The 17977-nt window shown below is 36.0% G+C and overlaps 1 protein-coding gene across 3 annotated transcripts in view; it reads right to left on the bottom strand.

Annotated features, from left to right (window-relative positions):
* Positions 1–17977, bottom strand: part of MRE11 (MRE11 homolog, double strand break repair nuclease) — a 65564-nt gene that overhangs the window by 18241 nt on the left and 29346 nt on the right. For all 3 annotated transcript variants that reach the window (XM_058545392.1, XM_058545391.1, XM_058545393.1), the window contains exons 13-16: positions 16782–16955; positions 10906–10968; positions 2211–2430; positions 1136–1216 (exon numbers count right to left, since the gene is read on the bottom strand). In XM_058545392.1, coding sequence (XP_058401375.1) covers positions 1136–1216; positions 2211–2430; positions 10906–10968; positions 16782–16955 — 538 coding nt within the window. The remainder of the gene's footprint in view (positions 1–1135; positions 1217–2210; positions 2431–10905; positions 10969–16781; positions 16956–17977) is intronic.

Raw genomic sequence — 17977 nt, 5'->3', positions numbered from 1 at the left:
CTTGAATTTTTCTCAAGTTAGACATTTCAAGTTCTTTCTACTATTTTTTATATTATGTGGTTTCTCTTCTGAATGATCATACATAGTAGATATCCTTTTTGAAATACAGTTCCAAAGATGAGCACGGTATTCCTGGTGTCATGCATCTAATTCAGTTGAGAGGGAGCAATTCCTGGCATCACTGCTATTAATATTGCTTAAGACACCATTAGATTTGGACAGCTACGTCAACCTGCACAACTCTTAGTGACCTACGTCTGTTTTACTTGGGTTGCTGCTAATGTCACATACCTCTCACAGCTCTTTTTGTGCAGCTGTCCTTTTAGACATAAATGCAGTTTATATTTACTCTTGATAAATTTCATCTTGTAAGATCTAGTCTAACTCTTGAATCTGTCAAAAATTAATCCTAGCTATAAAAGTGAGTCAATAATTAAGCTCAAATAACAAAATAATGTAAATAAAATACATACGGATATACTTTGAATGTTGGGTAGAAAAAATATCCACCTATTTTAACATATATTCTCAAAAATCTGACTCACAACTTGGCCTGATCTCACAAACTTTTAATATTTTAAAATATTTTACTAAACTTTTATATTAAATTATTATTAAAAATAGTTTATAAAAATAGGTCCCCTTAGTTTAAGGCCAATTTTTATACTACAACACATACACAAAATTAATTCAAAGAATCCTAAACATAATTTCTCTTAGATACGGCTCACGTGACTTCTCTGTACTAACAGCAGAGGCAGACAACAGCAGCATGAGGAAAGAAAGTAAACAGTACATTAAGAAGTAGTTCCTTCTCTCTTGATCATTGGTGATTATACTCACCAACTGTCTCACTTTTCTATGTCTTAGTGATCCCTTTACAAAAGAGAAATAATCAAATTTGTCTAAAAGTAAGGAATTATAAAAAATAATTTTTAAGGCTCACCCTCTTCAGTAGCTCCAATGAATGGCAAAGATTTTTTAAAGAATAATTTATCCTTTGGTCCTAATAACCCTTTTAACTCCCCAATAATGGCAACACAAACCAGTGAGGTTTACTAACGGGTTTTCCTAGGTCTTCCTATGTTGCAATTTATAAATAACTACTAGGTAATCATGTGCAGTCTATACTCACCATCTATAATAGACATGTTTCTAGATGTTGACATAGAGGCCTTTGAACTTCTGTTTCCAGTAGAAGTCTCTAGACTGGTACCTGATATTAGAATAAGCAGCAGTCAATATACAATCTCATCAGTAGCTAAGGTGTTTTTTTTTAAAAACAATACCAAAATGAAATTTAAATAAAGTTATGTCAAAACACAGTTTACCTATAAAAAGCCAAAAAGATACATAAGAAGAAACATCTAGAGTTTAATCAACCAATTTTCAGGGACTATACTTAGGCCATATTTGGTTCACATTTTCCAATTAAAATTTAAGGAAAAATTTTGTAAATGTAAGGATAATGAAAATAATTACCACTAGAAGATGAGAATTTCTCTCCCTGGAGATTTTACCAGCTTAAAATTCCTATGGATAAATCTTTAATAAAAACAATTTAAAAATATTCCTATGAATGCGTTTATATAATGCACCAGGAAGTCACTGGGTGACCATTTTCTGTTGTTTGAACTATTCAATGAAAATAGTATCACATTAAATACAATGAAGGCAATTACTATTAACGATTTTTTTAAGAAATCAAACTGTTTTGGGGTAATTTTTCTTTTCAAACAAATTTTATGAAGCCACTTTATAAGAGCATTTGTATCTTATGAAAGCAACAAAAATAATAATTTTTTATTAATTATTATTATTAACAATAATCTAGTTTCCTTCCTACTGCCAATGGCCATTAGCTAGCCATCTTCCCTAATAGCTCATATTCGCCTCACTGTTACTGTGTGTGTACATGTGAGAGCAAATACAACATTAAATGTACCCAAAAGATACTGTATGAGAAACATAGGAAGTTCTTAAAAAAATACGTGTTAAAAGCAACTAAAACCCTATGTGCAAGTGGCCATTCAAAATTTATTTCAGTAAAATGTACATGTCAGAACTACATTAAAGACTGAATTTCTGCATTATAAACATAAAAATGTAAAGAACTGTGTAATTTGATTCCAACAACAGCAATACAATTCTATATTTCCCACTCAACTACCACATCTGAATGTGTGCACAAGACTGTACTCAGTGCTAACCTCTTCCTCTCTGAGACCCTCTTCTCGATGCTGAATTCTGCCCTCTTCCTCCTCTTTGGCCTCTTCCTCGGCCTCTTCCTTTGTTGGCTGCTGCTGCGATGCTATCATCGGAGTCAACAGCCATCTGTTCTGCCAAATCTATACTCATAAGGTCATCAGAACTAAAGGCAGAAGCAAGGTCCTCTCCCTGAGATCTGAGGGCTCTGGCCCTAGTCATGGCCTGACGGGGAAAACAAGGAGAAAGTACACATTAGTAGATAATGCAGCATCCTAAAAGTTATTAATCCGGTCATTCAGATGAACATTTAATGCCATCAAATTGTCTATACTATTATTTTTCACTAATCATGTTATAAAAATGTAAAACAGGAAAACCCTCCTTCCCCAGCAATCAAATTCAATACCTATGATTTGTCAGATCAATTTAAAATACTACCTGTAAAATGAGACCTTTTGAAAAGGTTTACCAAGAAAAGATAAAATTTCACAGAATCAAAACTTTCAGAAATGGCAGGAATATTGGCAAGTACCCCTAATTCAACACCACCATTTGTAAGAGACTGTGATCATTTGAGCTACTTTGTACACTGAGCTCTTAATAAATCACAAGAAAAAACTTACAAAAATAGCTGTTGTCTCTGGGTGACAAAATTTTCAAGTGCTTTTGTTTTCTTCTTTATTCTACAATACAATTTTTCTAAAACATCACTTCTATAATCATAAAAACATGAGCAATAATCTCTTACAAATACATGATAAAAAGAATTAACAAGAATATATCAATTGAAGGCCTGGAAAACAATAAAAACCTTAGGACCAAGAATATGCCACAAATTTTAATTTGATAAGAAACTGTCTAGAAAAGACAATTTTGAAACTTAGTGAAATGTTCTAACTCTGAAATAAATATAGATTTTCTAATTAAAATTAGAACAAAAGCAATGCTGCCCTAGTCTCTTCCCTTAAACCAATCAAAATGTAACGAGGAAAACAAAAATAAAACTCAATACATTTTCAATAAAATTAGAAAATAGCTCTAACCCCAAAACACAAAATCTATGAAGAAGAGTTAATGGATAGAGTGAATATTTGACCTGGCTAAGGAAGAAGGTTGAGAAGAGCGTCAGACAGTGGAGAGCTCTCCAGAAGTGATCTATAGATCCCAAGAGGGCATGACAACAGTCTCTCTTGCTTGTAATGACAAGTTCCGGGTATACGAATAGGCAGCTAGAACATTTCTAAGCTCTCTGTGATGCCATGAAATAAGGAGAGACAGGGCTAAATGAGGAGATGAGAACAAAGCAGACAGAGTAGAAGTAGGAGTGAAATGGGTGATGGGAGGTGGGGGGTAATCCAGCCTCACGCTGACGATCTTAGCTGAAATGAAGTAACAGCTAAATCACTACACGAAGGGCTCAACATGGCATTACAACACAAAAAGAAAAAACTCTAGGGAATACAACAAAAAATATAAAGAAAAAATAGTAGAAAAAGATTTCAATTCCTCTTTCTTGTCCCAGATAAAGTAAGGTCAATCCTCATTACTCTCCAATTCCGTATTTGCAGATTCACTGACTTGGCAAAATTTATGTGTAACCCCCAAAACAATACCCCTGATACTTTCGCGGTCATTCATGGACATGTGCAGAGTGGTGAAAACTGAGTTGCCTGACACACACGTTCCCAGATGAGGCTGAACGGAGCAACACTCAGCCTTCTTGTTTCAGCTCTTATACTTTAAACAAGTGTCCTTTTCATAGTATAGTTAGTGTCACGTTTTTCACAATTTTGTGCTTTTGGTTGATGATTTTACTTTTAAAATGGCCCCCCAGTGTACTGCTGAAGTGCAAGACGGCTGTGCCGTGCCTTTTAGAGGAAATACCCGTGTTAGATAAGCTTTATTCAGGCATGAGTTACAGGGCTGGTGGCCATGAGTTCAAGGTTAATGAATCAACAATGTATGTTACATAAGGTGTCTTTAAACAAAACACACATGAAAAAGGTTACGTATTGATCAGTTGACAAAAATGTTGTAACCAGTGTCTGGCAAGAACCTAATCCTGTATTTCCCCTAGGAGTGATGGTTCAGTATTCACTAATTTAGTGTTTGCAGTGACTTTATAGAACATAACTACCATGAATAACAAGAACTAGCCTTACTTTTTGTTTTTTTAAAAAGTAGATTTAAAAGAAAAAAGGAGGCTTACATTACATAATTAATAAGATAGATCTAATTGATACAATGTTGAACTCTATACTCTGAAAATAAATAATATACTTCTTTTCAAGACCCCATGAAATGTTTTAACTCATACATAACGGGATGCTAAGAAAAATATCAATAAATTCTTAATAGTAAAAACAGTATCACCATACTATCTAATCAGCATGCAATAAAATTAGAAATTAATAACAATGAAATAAAAACCCTAACTCTAAATTGCAAACAAAACTAAAATTACAGAATATCTAGAAAATAATAACAAAAATACTGCATATCAAAATATATGAAACAAAGCAATGAATTAAATTATTAAAGCAAAGAAATGAGAATGGAGAGAATAAAAGATCCAAGGAAAATTAAAAGAATCATCACAAAATGGCTCAATTCTAAGTAATTTGGGAAGAAAATGACCTAAACCGGGCCAACAAAAGATAGACAGTCTCAATAGACTAATTATCAAAGAAAATTTTGAGAAAATTATTAAAAGAACTACACTCCTGAAAAGGACCACAATCAGAAAGTTTCACAGGTAAATTCTATCAAATCTTCAAAGAACAGATAATTCCACTGCTATTCTAACAGTACCAGAGCATAAAAAAGAAACCTTCCAAACTCTCTTTATAAAACCAGCATAACACAGTACTGAAAACTGGCAAAGACTGCATGCACAAAAAAGAAAATTACAGTATCCTACTTATGAATATTAAAGCAGACAAAGAAAATCTAGGAGAATATGGAAAGACCAGTATACCCATTACCAGGGGGTTCACAAAACGACACCAAGGATGGGTCAGTAATAGGATACGTATTAATATAATTCACCATATTCATAGAACAAAGGAGGAAAAACCTTGCGTGCTTATCTTCATAGATGACAAAAAGGCACTTAATTCATAACCCATTCTGGATTTAAATAAAAACCCCTCATGAACAGGTGGATACTTCTTTTACATGATAAACACCCTAAACACGCTACACACACACACACACACACACACACACACACACACACACACACGACTGTGCATGCACTTTCACGTGAGTGCTCTTACAGATCAATTAGAGAAAGACCAACGCCCTAGCCAAAAATAATAATAATAATAAATTCTAGGCAAAGACCATGACCAGGTGTTTTGCTCAGACGCACTAGTAATAACAGTAGTATGAATTAAAAACAACAGTAAGAAATAATTTCTCACTCCTTAGATTTGTAAAGATCAAAAGATGTAATAATATACCCTGATGATAAGGACGTAGGGAAATACTCACTCCCAAATACTATTGGTTGGATTGTAAACTGGTCTAACACCTTTGGAACGATCTGAGAGCATCCAGCAAAATTTAAAATGCATATGTGTTTTTATGATTATTATTTCTTGGAATGAATTACCATGATTTCCAAGTTTTATACTTTTCCTTTGTCTAAATATTATATCTTCATTTTTTCATCTCAAATATTACATTCAATTATTATTTTAACTCCACCTTTTCTTTGGAGATACAGACTTTGGAGTTTACCGATATCTTTGAAGTACACTAGTTCTAAGTTTTACCTCATGAGTATAAACCTAGAGCCATCAGGAGTATAGGTCTACAGCCAATGGCAAGATGATGTTTCCATATACTTTTTTTTTCTGGTGAGGAAGATTGGCCCTGGGCTAACATCTGTTGCCAGTCTTCCTCTATTTTGTATGTGGGATGCTGCCACAGCATGGCTTGATGAGCGGTGCGTAGGTCTGTACCCAGGATCTGAACCCACAAACCCCAGGCCGCTGAAGCGGAGCACGCGAACTTAATCACTACGCCACCAGGCCAGCCCACTCCTTATATTTTTGGTGAGATTTGAAAACATACTATTCTAGCATTACACTCTTTTTAATTGTGGTAAAATATACACAACATAAAATTTACCATTTTAACCATTTTTAAGTGTGCAGTTCAGTGGCATTAAGTACATTCACATTGTTGTACAACCATTGCTATCATCCATCTCGACAAGCTTTTCATCATCCCAAACTGAAACTCCATGCCCATTAAACAATAACACCCATTCCCTAATCCCCCCAACCTCCTGGTAATCACTATTCTTCTTTCTGTCTGAATTTGACTACTCTAGGTATCTTACATAAGCGGAATCATACAATATTTGTCCTTTTTTGTCTGACTTACATCACTTAGTATAATATTTTCAAGGTTCATCCATGCTGTAGCATGTATCAGAATTTCATTCCTTTTAAGGCTAAATAGTATTCCCCAGGATATACCACATTTTATTTATCCATTCATCTTCTGATGGACATTTGGACTGTTACTCCTATTGGCTATTGTGAACAACGCTATGAACATTGTTGTACGAATATCTGTTTGAGTCCCTGCTTTCACTTCTTTTGGGTAAATACATAGAAGTGGAATTGCTAGATCATATGGTAATTCTATGATTAATTTTTTGAGGAACCATCACACTGTTTTCCATAGCAGCTTTTATATTCCCACCAGCAATGCACAAGGGTTCCAATCTCTCCATATTCTTGCCAACGCTTGTTATTTTCTAGTCTTTGGATAACACTCATCCTAAGGGGCGTGAAGTAGTATCTCATGGTTTTGATTAGCATTTCCCTAACAATTAGTGATGTTGAGCATCTTTTCATGTGCTCATTGGTCACCTGTATATCTTCTTTGGAGAAATGTCTATTCTGGTCCTTTGTCCCTTTTTAAATTGGATTGTTTTATTGTTGTTGAATTTCAGGAGCCCTTTATATATTGTGGATGTTAATCCTTTATCACATATATGATTTGCAAATATTTTTTTCCCATCCTGTGCTTCTTCCACTCTGTTCAAAGTACTTGGTATTACAGTTTGAAATAGGATATCAACCCTGCCTCAAATTCAGATAGAACGTAACAAATCAGAAGTCAGATAAACTACAAACTGTGAGAACAGACTAAGAATAGTTTTTACACTTTTAAAGGATTGTAGGGGCCGGCCCCGTGGCTTAGCGGTTAAGTGCGCGCGCTCCGCTGCTGGCGGCCCGGGTTCGGATCCCGGGTGCGCACCGACGCGCCGCTTCTCTGGCCGTGCTGAGGCCGCGTCCCACATACAGCAACTAGAAGGATGTGCAGCTATAACATACAACTATCTACTGGGGCTTTGGGGGGAAAAAGAAATAAATAAAAAAACAAAAAAAACAAAAAAAACTTTAAAGGATTGTAAAAAAAAAAAAAAAACAATACGTGACAGAGACCATACACGGCCTGTAAAGTCTAAAATATTTACTGTTTGGCCTTTTATTTAAATGTGAACTTATAATTAAAGAAAATATTTGGGAGTTTCTATACGAACAAGAAACATTAAAGCGTATTTTTTCTCTAAATGGAAGGGCTACTGCTTTTGTTTGTTTACATAACAAATAGGGTACTGGGATTCATATTCTGAGCTAAATGCTTCTGCAAAGCTGAGAATTACAGCTTGGGAAAGTCTCAAACTCCATTAGTCCAGTTCTAAACAGTATGCTGAGAATGAAAAAATTTATAACACCCTACAGCACATTGAAAAATTACCTGAGAAGCCCTGATTACCTGCTACAGTTTTAAAATATAGCTGAAAATCTAAACCCAAAAGTTCCTTCCTCTGAAAAACTCCCACATGAAATTCCTCGTGTCCTCTCCTACCATCCTTGAAAAAAATTTTCACTCTTTAAAAGAGTAATGGGGGGTGGTCTGGTGGCATAGTGGTTAAGTACGCATGCTCCACTTCGGCGGCCAGGGGTTCACAGGTTCGGATCCCAGGCGCGGACTGATGCACTGCTTGTCAAGCCATGCTGTGGCAGCATCCCATATAAAGGAAAATGGCCACAGATGTTAGCCCAGGGCCAGTCTCCCTCAGCAAAAAGAGGTGGATTGGCAACGCATGTTAGCTCAGGGCTAATCTTTCTCACACACAAAAAAAGGAGTAATGAAAAACTGAGGTTAGTGGTTTCAAACACAAAGGAACCATTGTAAAAAATATTTCAGTATAATCTGTTAAATTGAAAGTGTTAATCAAATTTAAGCCAAATAATCCAAGAACCAGGAATCATTTCTTTCTAGCATTCATTCTTGCCATTTGGCAAACTCGCTTTTCTACTTTAAGGGCACTCTGTAAGGTGAATACAAATACAATAAATGTGGTAAGGGATCCCTAATCTATAGTTTCCTCCTCTTGGCTTCCAAAAAATCATCGTGTAAATGGTATAGCAGTTGCATCTATGCTTACTATGAACAGTGATTTTGATGTGCTGCACGATAGTTTTAGAAGTTTTAGATTTTTAGCCATTCATTGGCCATGCATTGTATTAATGTTATTGTAATATAAAGTTCTGATAGGACACAGTGCAGTGGAAAAGTCTGAACTTGGAGGCAGAAACAGTCAGGTTCAAATTCCAGCCTGCTATGTGACCTTCAGTCTGGTCTCAGTCTCCTCATTCATAAAATGGAAACTGAGATAGTGTAAGTAATGCACATAGCAAAAGTTCAATAAATACCATTTCCCCTTTCCCCTTGAAAATAGTAATGAATAAAGCTAAGTAGGTAATCAGTTCTGTTTTTTCCAATACATTTATTTAGGAGAATGACTTTGATATTGGGAATGTTGTGTTAGAAATTTAGTGGATGGTGGTAGCTTTTAGTTCTATAATCAATTACTAAAAGCTACTAATGAAAGGCACAGTGTGGGGAAAAAACTGTAGTCAATACTGGCTATTGCTATTAATGTTAGTTTACATTGCAAAATTTCCTATCTTACTCCATGGAGATAGTGTAAGTAGTGCAAGGAAAACATATCTGTGAAACTTACAACTAGACATTTAGATTTCCTAGCATATTCTTTTTAGAAAAAGGTTATTAACTGAGTTACTATACTAATCATATTTCTACATATTCTAATGAACTGGGACACAATTTGGAGGCAGGGAGGGAGTCAAAGAACATCAAACTTTTGTAGTAAGACAGAGGTAAGAAAATAAATACCAAACATGTCATGTTCCTATTCCTTAAAATTCCAGGTAAGTGGTATTATTGGATCAGTCTAAAATCTTAAACACCAAGTATGGAATGTCAGATGATCAAGTAAATCAGATTTAGACTTGGAAGTTTTATTTAAAAAAGAAAGAAAGAAAAAAAAAAAGCCATAGCGTCTGTCTCATGGCCTCCAGAGATGGTAAAGAAGAATTATTTGATATTGATTTTTCCTATGCCAATTAAAGGCTGTGGTGTTACCTAGTAGTCATCGGTAGATCAAGTACTAAACAGGGATTCCTTTGCAAGGGTTCAGCAGGTGAAAGGAATTAAACTGAGAGTCTCCATCTCCTTAAGCAGGGTCCTTCTCCTTTTCCTTCTTAGTGTCTCAAGTATTGACTTTTACTAAGGAGTATGCTTAAAATAAGGCAAAAAATATTATTTAAAAGGGGAGGAGTGGGCTCCTATTAATTCCTTTTTTATTGTTGCAGAGAAAATAGTGGGACTTGTAAAAGCTAACTTGAGAGACGTGTCGAGTGCTTCGACTCTTTCCAATTCACCACCTGTCAGCTACAAAATATTTAGGAAATGAAAATAGACTAGTAGGACAGTTGTACCAATTCAATGAGGATGAAACTTCAGGTCATACTCTTCAATATTTTCTTTCTACATATGTCTGTCTCACCTACTAAATTCAGAATCTCTGGTGGACACAAACTATACCTTTTTCATATTTGTATTCCTAATAAAGCAGAATGGCTACCCATAACAGGTACTATACAAAATGCTGAATGAAAGCAATCAAGACAAAATCCTTATAGTAAATAATTTATAAAATAACTTTTAAGTACTAGATAGCAATCATAAAACATTAAGGACAATTAGAAAATAGGAATATATATTTCAATCATGAATTCAGCAAGTACCAGAGAGGCCCAAAATTTAAGTAACTGGTTGCTAACGTCAAGTTCCTAAACTGCAAAGAGACTAAGAAGACAGTGATGATGGTGATCAAGCTGACTTCAACATTTTAGAAAGGCCAGTGGACACTGTACATTTTACCTATGATAACATTGCTAAACAAAAGACTAAGTTTCTTCTTTTTTGCCCAAAATAATATCAACTTAGTAGGATAAGATTTTATCTTATACTGGTAAGATGCTCTGATAGCAATTAGGTATTATTTTGATTAATAAGGGCTCTTGTTGTATATGCTAGGCCCCCCGCCCCGCCTCCTGCAACACACACACAATTAAATAAGTTTTAGACAAGAGCAAAAGGGAAAAAGAGAATATCAGAAAGTAGAATATTTGTAGGCTGAGCTGGAATAAGTCAAAGGCAGCCATCCTTAGCCAACTCCTACTCAGCCCTATCCACCAAACCTAGGTCCTGTGGACTGACTATTCTAAATAAACTTACCAGTTATTCTAATTTAACACACTGACATATAAGCATAGAAATTTACAGCAGAAAAATTACCTCTCGAACTTCATCATCTTCTTCATTAGTATTTTTTTGTCTGCTTTCTCTGAAACGACGTACCTGGATTATAACAGAGTAAATCACAAACATGCTGCTTATTCCTATTACGTAAATATAAAACAACAGGCTACAATTGATTAACAGATGCTTTCCATAACATAAAACTTGGAAATTTAAGTGTAGTTTTCTCACAGAAGACCGATTAAAGAAACCACATTTTCCCAGTGACTTACATTAAAATTTCAAAAATGTACTCAAAAAAAAAAAAAATGGCCCTAAGCAAAATTACATTACCTGCTGCCAAAATGTTCCATGTCACTGAAAAATAGTCTGTCAGACTACAGAGGAAAAAATTCTAACATCCCATGGGTGTTACACTTCAGTAAAATAGTTAAAAACAAAAATCTCTCTTTGAAGAGGTTTGAATTATTTATTACATTGCTCACATCATTCTATGCACCTCGCTGCAGGACGTCCAACAGGCTCTCTGAAATGGTATCTGAGTGGGTGGACCCCCCCGGAAGATCCATTTTATCAACAGTCAACTACTTGAATGTTTGCTGTTTGCCGACCATGGTCCTGATGGTTGATAAAGAATACTAGAGATTCTTTTATTACTGGTTCCTGCTCACAAGGCTCTTATAATGAAGTTATGTAGTTAGAGATAAGCTCCATTTACTTAATAATTTACCCCCTACATATTTACTGAGCACCTACTATGCGCCAAGCACTACTGTAAGAATTGCAAACACAACAATGAACAAAATAGTCAACAATTCTGCCCTTATGGAGCTTACATCTGTGTGTGTGTGTGTGTGTGTGTGTGTGTGTGTAAGGGAGGGTAGTGAATAAACAAAATAAGAAGTTATATTGTGTTTTACAAGGCATATAGGATCAACTTAATTCACAGCTAGGAAATTCACAGTTGGGAAAGCTAATTTACAGATAGTTAATTTCAGATAGGAAAGCTCCATCATCTCTGAGAAGCCTCTGGCATTCCCAGGGCCAGTTTATTTACTGACGGTTTTCAACCTGCATAACCAGTTAGACAGCATGGCTTGATTATGTGACCAGAGGGGCATAAAAGACTCCCTGAGAACTCCTGCACAGACCTTAGTGTTCAATCCAGGGTACACTGTGTACAAATAAGGACGTGAGAAGCTTATGCCTGGAGTCTCTCAGATCCCTAATGCCTGCCTATCCCCTTTTTCTTCTGCACTTTATTCTTTGTCTTTAAATAAAAATCTTAAGTGAGTATCTCAATGGAGTTTTGTGAGTCCTTTTAAATATCTGGACCTGTGAAATCTTTGCAAAAGGTGGTAAGTGCTCAGAGAAAAATAAAGTAGGAAGAGGGACGGGAATGCTGCAGAGAGGTTCCATCTGAACAGAAAGATCATGAAGAGCCTCACTGAGAACGTAATATAAAAGCAAAGATTTAAAAGGAAGAGAATGAATCTTGCAAACAACTGGCAAAAATCATTCCAATCAAAGGAAAGAATATGTGCAAAGGCATTGGGGCAGAAGCCTGCCCAGTACGTCTAAGAAATAGCACAGAGGTCTCTGCATCTGGAGCAGATATGAAGGCAAAGAAGTAACAGAAAGCCAGATTGAATAAGGCCTTGTAAGTAACTGTAAGGACTTTTTTTTTTAGGCAGGAGTGACTTCATCTGAAATACGTTAGGATCACTGATAGCTGAACTGAGAACAGAATAGTGGGAGAAGGGAGGGCACGGGTAGAAACAGAGACCAGTTTGGAGGCTATTGGAATAATCTAGGTGAGAAACAGCGATGCCTTGGACCATTGGTAGTGACAAAGGTGGTGAGTAGTAGCCACATTCTGTACATTTTGGCTCTGAAGGCAGAGCCAAAAGGATTTATAGACAGCCAGGATATATAGGTGACAGAAAGAGAGGAGTGAAAGATGATTTCAAGGTTTTTGGCCTGAGCAAATGAAAGAATGGCGCTTCCACTAGAACACTACAGGTAGAACAGGGACTGAGAATTAGCAATTCAGATGGGGAATGTTAAAAGTTTGAGATGTCTACTAAACATACAAGTCAAAATGTCTAGCAGGCTGTAGGCTATAGAAGTCTGGAGTTGAGAGGAGAAGTTTGGTCTAGACTTTTGAAAGTCACCACCAAACACACGGTATTTAAAGCCAGGAAGCTAGGAGACTACAAAGGGAATGCGTAGATGAAGAAGGGGTCCAAGGACTGAGTTCTGGGGACTCCAACTTAAGAGGCTGGAGAGATGAGAGGAATCAACAACAGAGACTGAGAATACACACAATAAGATAGGAAGAAAACCAGAAGAGTGTGCAGTATTGGAAGCCAATGAAAAAAATGTTTCAAGAAGAGGTCAAACGAAATTTAAGATGGAGAACTAACAATGGATTTACCAATGGAGGTCACTGGTGACTTGACAAGAGCAGTTTCACTGGAATGATGGGGTTATGGATGGGTTTAAGGAAAAAAGGAAGGAGAAGAATCAGGGCAGCAAATATACAAAACTCTTTGAAGCAATTCTGCTATAAAAGAGGAACAAAGAAACAGAGTAGTAGAGCTAAAGGGAAATAGGATCCAGAGTTTTGTTTGTTGAAAGAAATAACAGCATGTTTGATATGACGCAGCATAACAGCAGATGGGGGAAAATACAGGAATAGTTGTTTTAAAAGATGACACAGTATATAATAGTGCTATAGGTGGTATGTGACATACCGAAAGTGCTGAGTCATTCACAGAAGAAGAGATGTGCGGCAAAGTACTGAGCAGGCACTACATGCCAACAGCGTTCTGAGGACTCTACATGTATTAATTCTTTTAATCCTTACAACGACCTTTATTATTACCATTATTACTCCATTTCAGATGAGGAAACTGAGGTGCAGAAAGGTTAAATAACTCACTGATGGTTATACAGCTAGTAAGGGTTTCGATTTTGAACACAAGTAGTCTGGTCCAGCATCCATGTTCTTAGACACCATGCTACTCGCACACATGCACACACACACACACACACACACACACAGCCTCTTAGGAGTCATGATGTCGCTCCCAGGGGGGATGGTTATGTCTTGTAGAGTTTTAATTTTTTTTAGGGCAGTTTTTGGTTCACAGCAAATTTGAGAGGAAAGTACAGAGATTTTCCCTATATCCCTTGCCCCACACAAGCATAGCCTCCGCTATTATCAACATCTCCCACCAGAATTGGTATATTTTTTACAATTGATGAACCTACACTGATACATCATTATCATCCAAAACGCATAGTTTACCTTAGGGGTCACTCTTGGTGTTGTACATTCTATGGGTTTGGACAAATGTATAATGACATGTATCCACCATTATAGTATCATACAGAATAGTTTCACTGCCATAAAAATCCTCTGTGCTCCATCTATTCTTCCCCCTACCTCAGCCACGACAAACCCCTGACAACCAGTGATCTTTTTACTGTCCCCAGAGTTTTGCCTTTTCCAGACTGTGATATAGTTGGAACCGCACATTACGTTGCTGTTTTAGATTGGCCTCTTTTACTTAGTAATATGCATTTAAGGTTCCTCCATGTCTTTTCATGGCTTGATAGCACACTTCTTTTTAGTACTGAATAATATTCCTTTGTCTGGATGTTTAAAGTTTACTTATTCATTTACCTACTGAAGGACATCTTGTTTGCTTCCAAGTTTGGCGATTTTGAATAAAGCTGCTATAAACATCATGTGCAGGTTTCTGGGTGGACATAAATTTTCAACCCCTTTGGGTAGATACCAAGGAACATGACTGCTGGATCGTATGGTAAGAGTATGTTTAGTTTTATGAGAAACTGTCAAACTGTCTTCCACTGTGGCTGTACCATTTTGCATTCTTACCAGCAATAAATGAGAGTTCCTGTTGTCCACATCCTCACTAGCATTTGGTGTTGTCAATGTTCCGAATTTTGGCCATTCTAACAGGTGTGTAGCAGTATATCTCGTTCTAATTTGCATTTCTATTGACATATGATATGGAACATCTTTTCATATGCTTATTTGCCATCTGTACATCCTCTTTGGTGAGGTCTGTTACCATCTTGTGGCACATTTTTAAATCAGGTTGTTTGTTCTCTTATTGCTGAGATTTAAGAGTTCTTTGTATATTTTGGATAACAGTCCCTTACCAGATGTGGCTTTGGCAAATATTTTCTCCTAGTCCATGGCTTGTCCTCTCATTTTCTTGACATTGTCTTTTGCTAAGCAGTTTTCCATTTTTAATAAAGTCCACCTTATCAATTATTTGTTTCATGGATCATGCCTTTGGTGTTATATCTAAAAAGTCATTGCCATACCCAAGGTCATCTAAGGTTTTCGCCTATGTTATCTCCTAGGAGTTATATAGTTTTGCATTTTATACTTAGGTGGGATGCTCATGTTTTATTTCAGAGAAATCCATCCCTGCTAAAAATTTATGAACCCAATACATTCAGAGTCACAGAGTGAGTGGTTTCAGAGTGTGGATTATCTGCCCTAACTGTGAAAGTACTTGGCATTGAATATCACTACTTGTACAGTGACATCATAAGGCTTTACAAGAACTATGTTAACTAACTAAAAGAAGTAAAACCAAAGTCAAAGGGAGTAAGTTTTTAAAACAATGTTGTTCTGTTCTTCTGCTTAGAGATTCTTAGAGGGAATCTGGAAAATACAGAAACTGATCTCCTATAATCCCACTATCTGAACATAACCACTGACAATGTTTGAAATATTTTCTTCCATTCTTGGCATGCACACACACTCACATATAAAATAAATATAATTGGGGTCATATTGTATATAGTCTTACATCTTTGGAATTCTTTTCTCACTTAATATTGGAAATATTTTTCCATGTCCTATTTTTCCATATGCTTCAAAAGTGTAATTGTTAATGATTGTATAGTATTCTACAGTGTGTATGTGCCAACATTTATTTTACCAAAACATTTCCAATTTTTCCCCAATGTGGGTAACACTAAGATGATTTACTCCATACACAAACCTCTATCTCACTACTGTCTTAGGAAAATTTCCCAGGGCTGAGTTAAGGGCAATGCTCTTAAGCTTCCTGATCTACACAGCTAAACTGCCTCAGTGCAGCTGTTCAAACTTAATAGTCCTACCAGCAGCATACTAAATATTCTTCTCAAATTGTTGCCACTTTGACAAATAAAAAATGCATTTAATTTGAGGTTCTTTTATTATCCTAGGCTACACACCATTTTCATATGCTTATTAGCCATTTCTATTTCTTTTGTGAACCATCTATTTACGTCTTTTATTCATTATTATATTGAAACGTTAAGTATTTTTCTCAAGATTTATAAAAGCGCTCTATTATATTAAGAACATAACCTTTTTTCTGTTCACAAGTATTTTCTCCATGTCAATACATTCTAATTTTGTTTTTTTGACAATTTGACATGCAAACATTCAAAGTTTTTATGTAGTCAAATCTAAAGAGCTTTTCCTCTGTGATTCTTCCATTGCTTTTATGTTTAGAGAGGATGTATCTTCTAGAAGAAATTCAAAAATCTCAATCAAAACTTACTAAAAAATCGAAGTGAGCAAAAATTTTCATCCTACAAGGTTCATTTAAAAGCACTTTCATGATCTTCAAGAGACGATACTGTCTATGGGGAAGAAAACTAACATTTATTGGCTACTAATAATATGTAAAACTCGGTTCTAGACACTTACTAGACATTTTCTAATTTAATCCTCATTTTATTATCTCAATTTTAAAGATGAGAAAACTAAACAAATTAGAGAGGTTAAATAGTGGTTTATAGAAAGAAAGTCAGAGCTACTCTTAAGGAGAGACTGTCTAAATAGACTTATCCACCCCAAATCAGTTACTCACCTCTTCATCAATTTTATCTTCTACAGCATCAATATGACGTTCTTTAAGAAAGCGTTGTGTTTTTTCCAACTGGTATTTCACTAATTCCTCTATGGCATCTTTCTCTTCCTTGTCCACAAATTCTTGTACTGCTTCACCCATTCCCCTTTCTGTCAGAAGTGAGAGCTGCACCTTCTATAAGAGAGATTCAAATCACTGGATGCAGAAAATAGTATCCTTTTCAAAATAATGGTAAATGAGCAAGGAAAATTTACAGCACAATGTTACCAGTGAAAAAGACAAGTTACCTAGTTATTGAAGGGAAAAACAAAACAATGGACAGTTATTAAGCCCAGTGATAAATATTAAGGGCCAGAAAAAACAAAGTAAAAACAAGAACAGGGAGGAAGTATAGGACAGGTGAAAATGCAGAGGCCTGAGTGGCTGGGATAGAAAGTCCAGAAATGGCAGCTGATGATTGAGAGAGATTAGGTTAACCAGTGTGGTAGGCAGAATAACGGCCCCCTACAGATGTCCACATCCTGATCTCTGGGACCTGTGAATACGTTACATGGCAAAGGAGAATTAAGGTTGATAATCAGCTGGCTGTAAAATTGGGAGATTATCAGGGACTATCCAGGTATAATCACTAGCATCCTTAAAAGTGGAAGAGAGAGGCAGAAGAAGGGAGTCAGAGAGAGACATAACTGGGGAAAGAGGGCCAGAGAGATACAACATTGCTGGCTTTGAAGATAAAAGAATGGGGCCATGAGCCAAGAAACGTGGCCACCTCTAGAAGCTGGAAAAGATAAGGAAATGGGTTCTCCCCTAGAGCCTCCAGAAATGAACACAGCCCTGCTGACATATCAATTTTAGTCCAGTGAGACCAGTGTCAGATTTCTGACCTATGGAACTATAAGGTAACAAATTTGTCTTGTTGTAAACTAGTAAGTTTGTGGAAATTTGTTTCAGTAGCAATAGGAAACTAATAATACAACCAGAGGATCTTAAAGTGGCATACACTCATGACAATAAGAATAGCTTCACCATTCTGTGGCTAAATTAATAAAATAATTCTGAAATTATATCCAGATGCAAGAAAATTAAATCCTGGATTCAGACTTATGGAGTAGAAATAAAAAGAAAGAAAATAATACTGATAATAGCCACAATAATAATATTAATAATTAACATTAATTAAGCACTTATTTTTCTTT

The sequence above is a fragment of the Diceros bicornis genome, chromosome 7 (assembly GCF_020826845.1).
Source record: "Diceros bicornis minor isolate mBicDic1 chromosome 7, mDicBic1.mat.cur, whole genome shotgun sequence".
NCBI classification, from domain to species: domain Eukaryota; kingdom Metazoa; phylum Chordata; class Mammalia; order Perissodactyla; family Rhinocerotidae; genus Diceros; species Diceros bicornis.
Note: the sequence above shows the minus strand (reverse complement) of the source record. Positions and strands in the feature narration are given on the sequence as shown.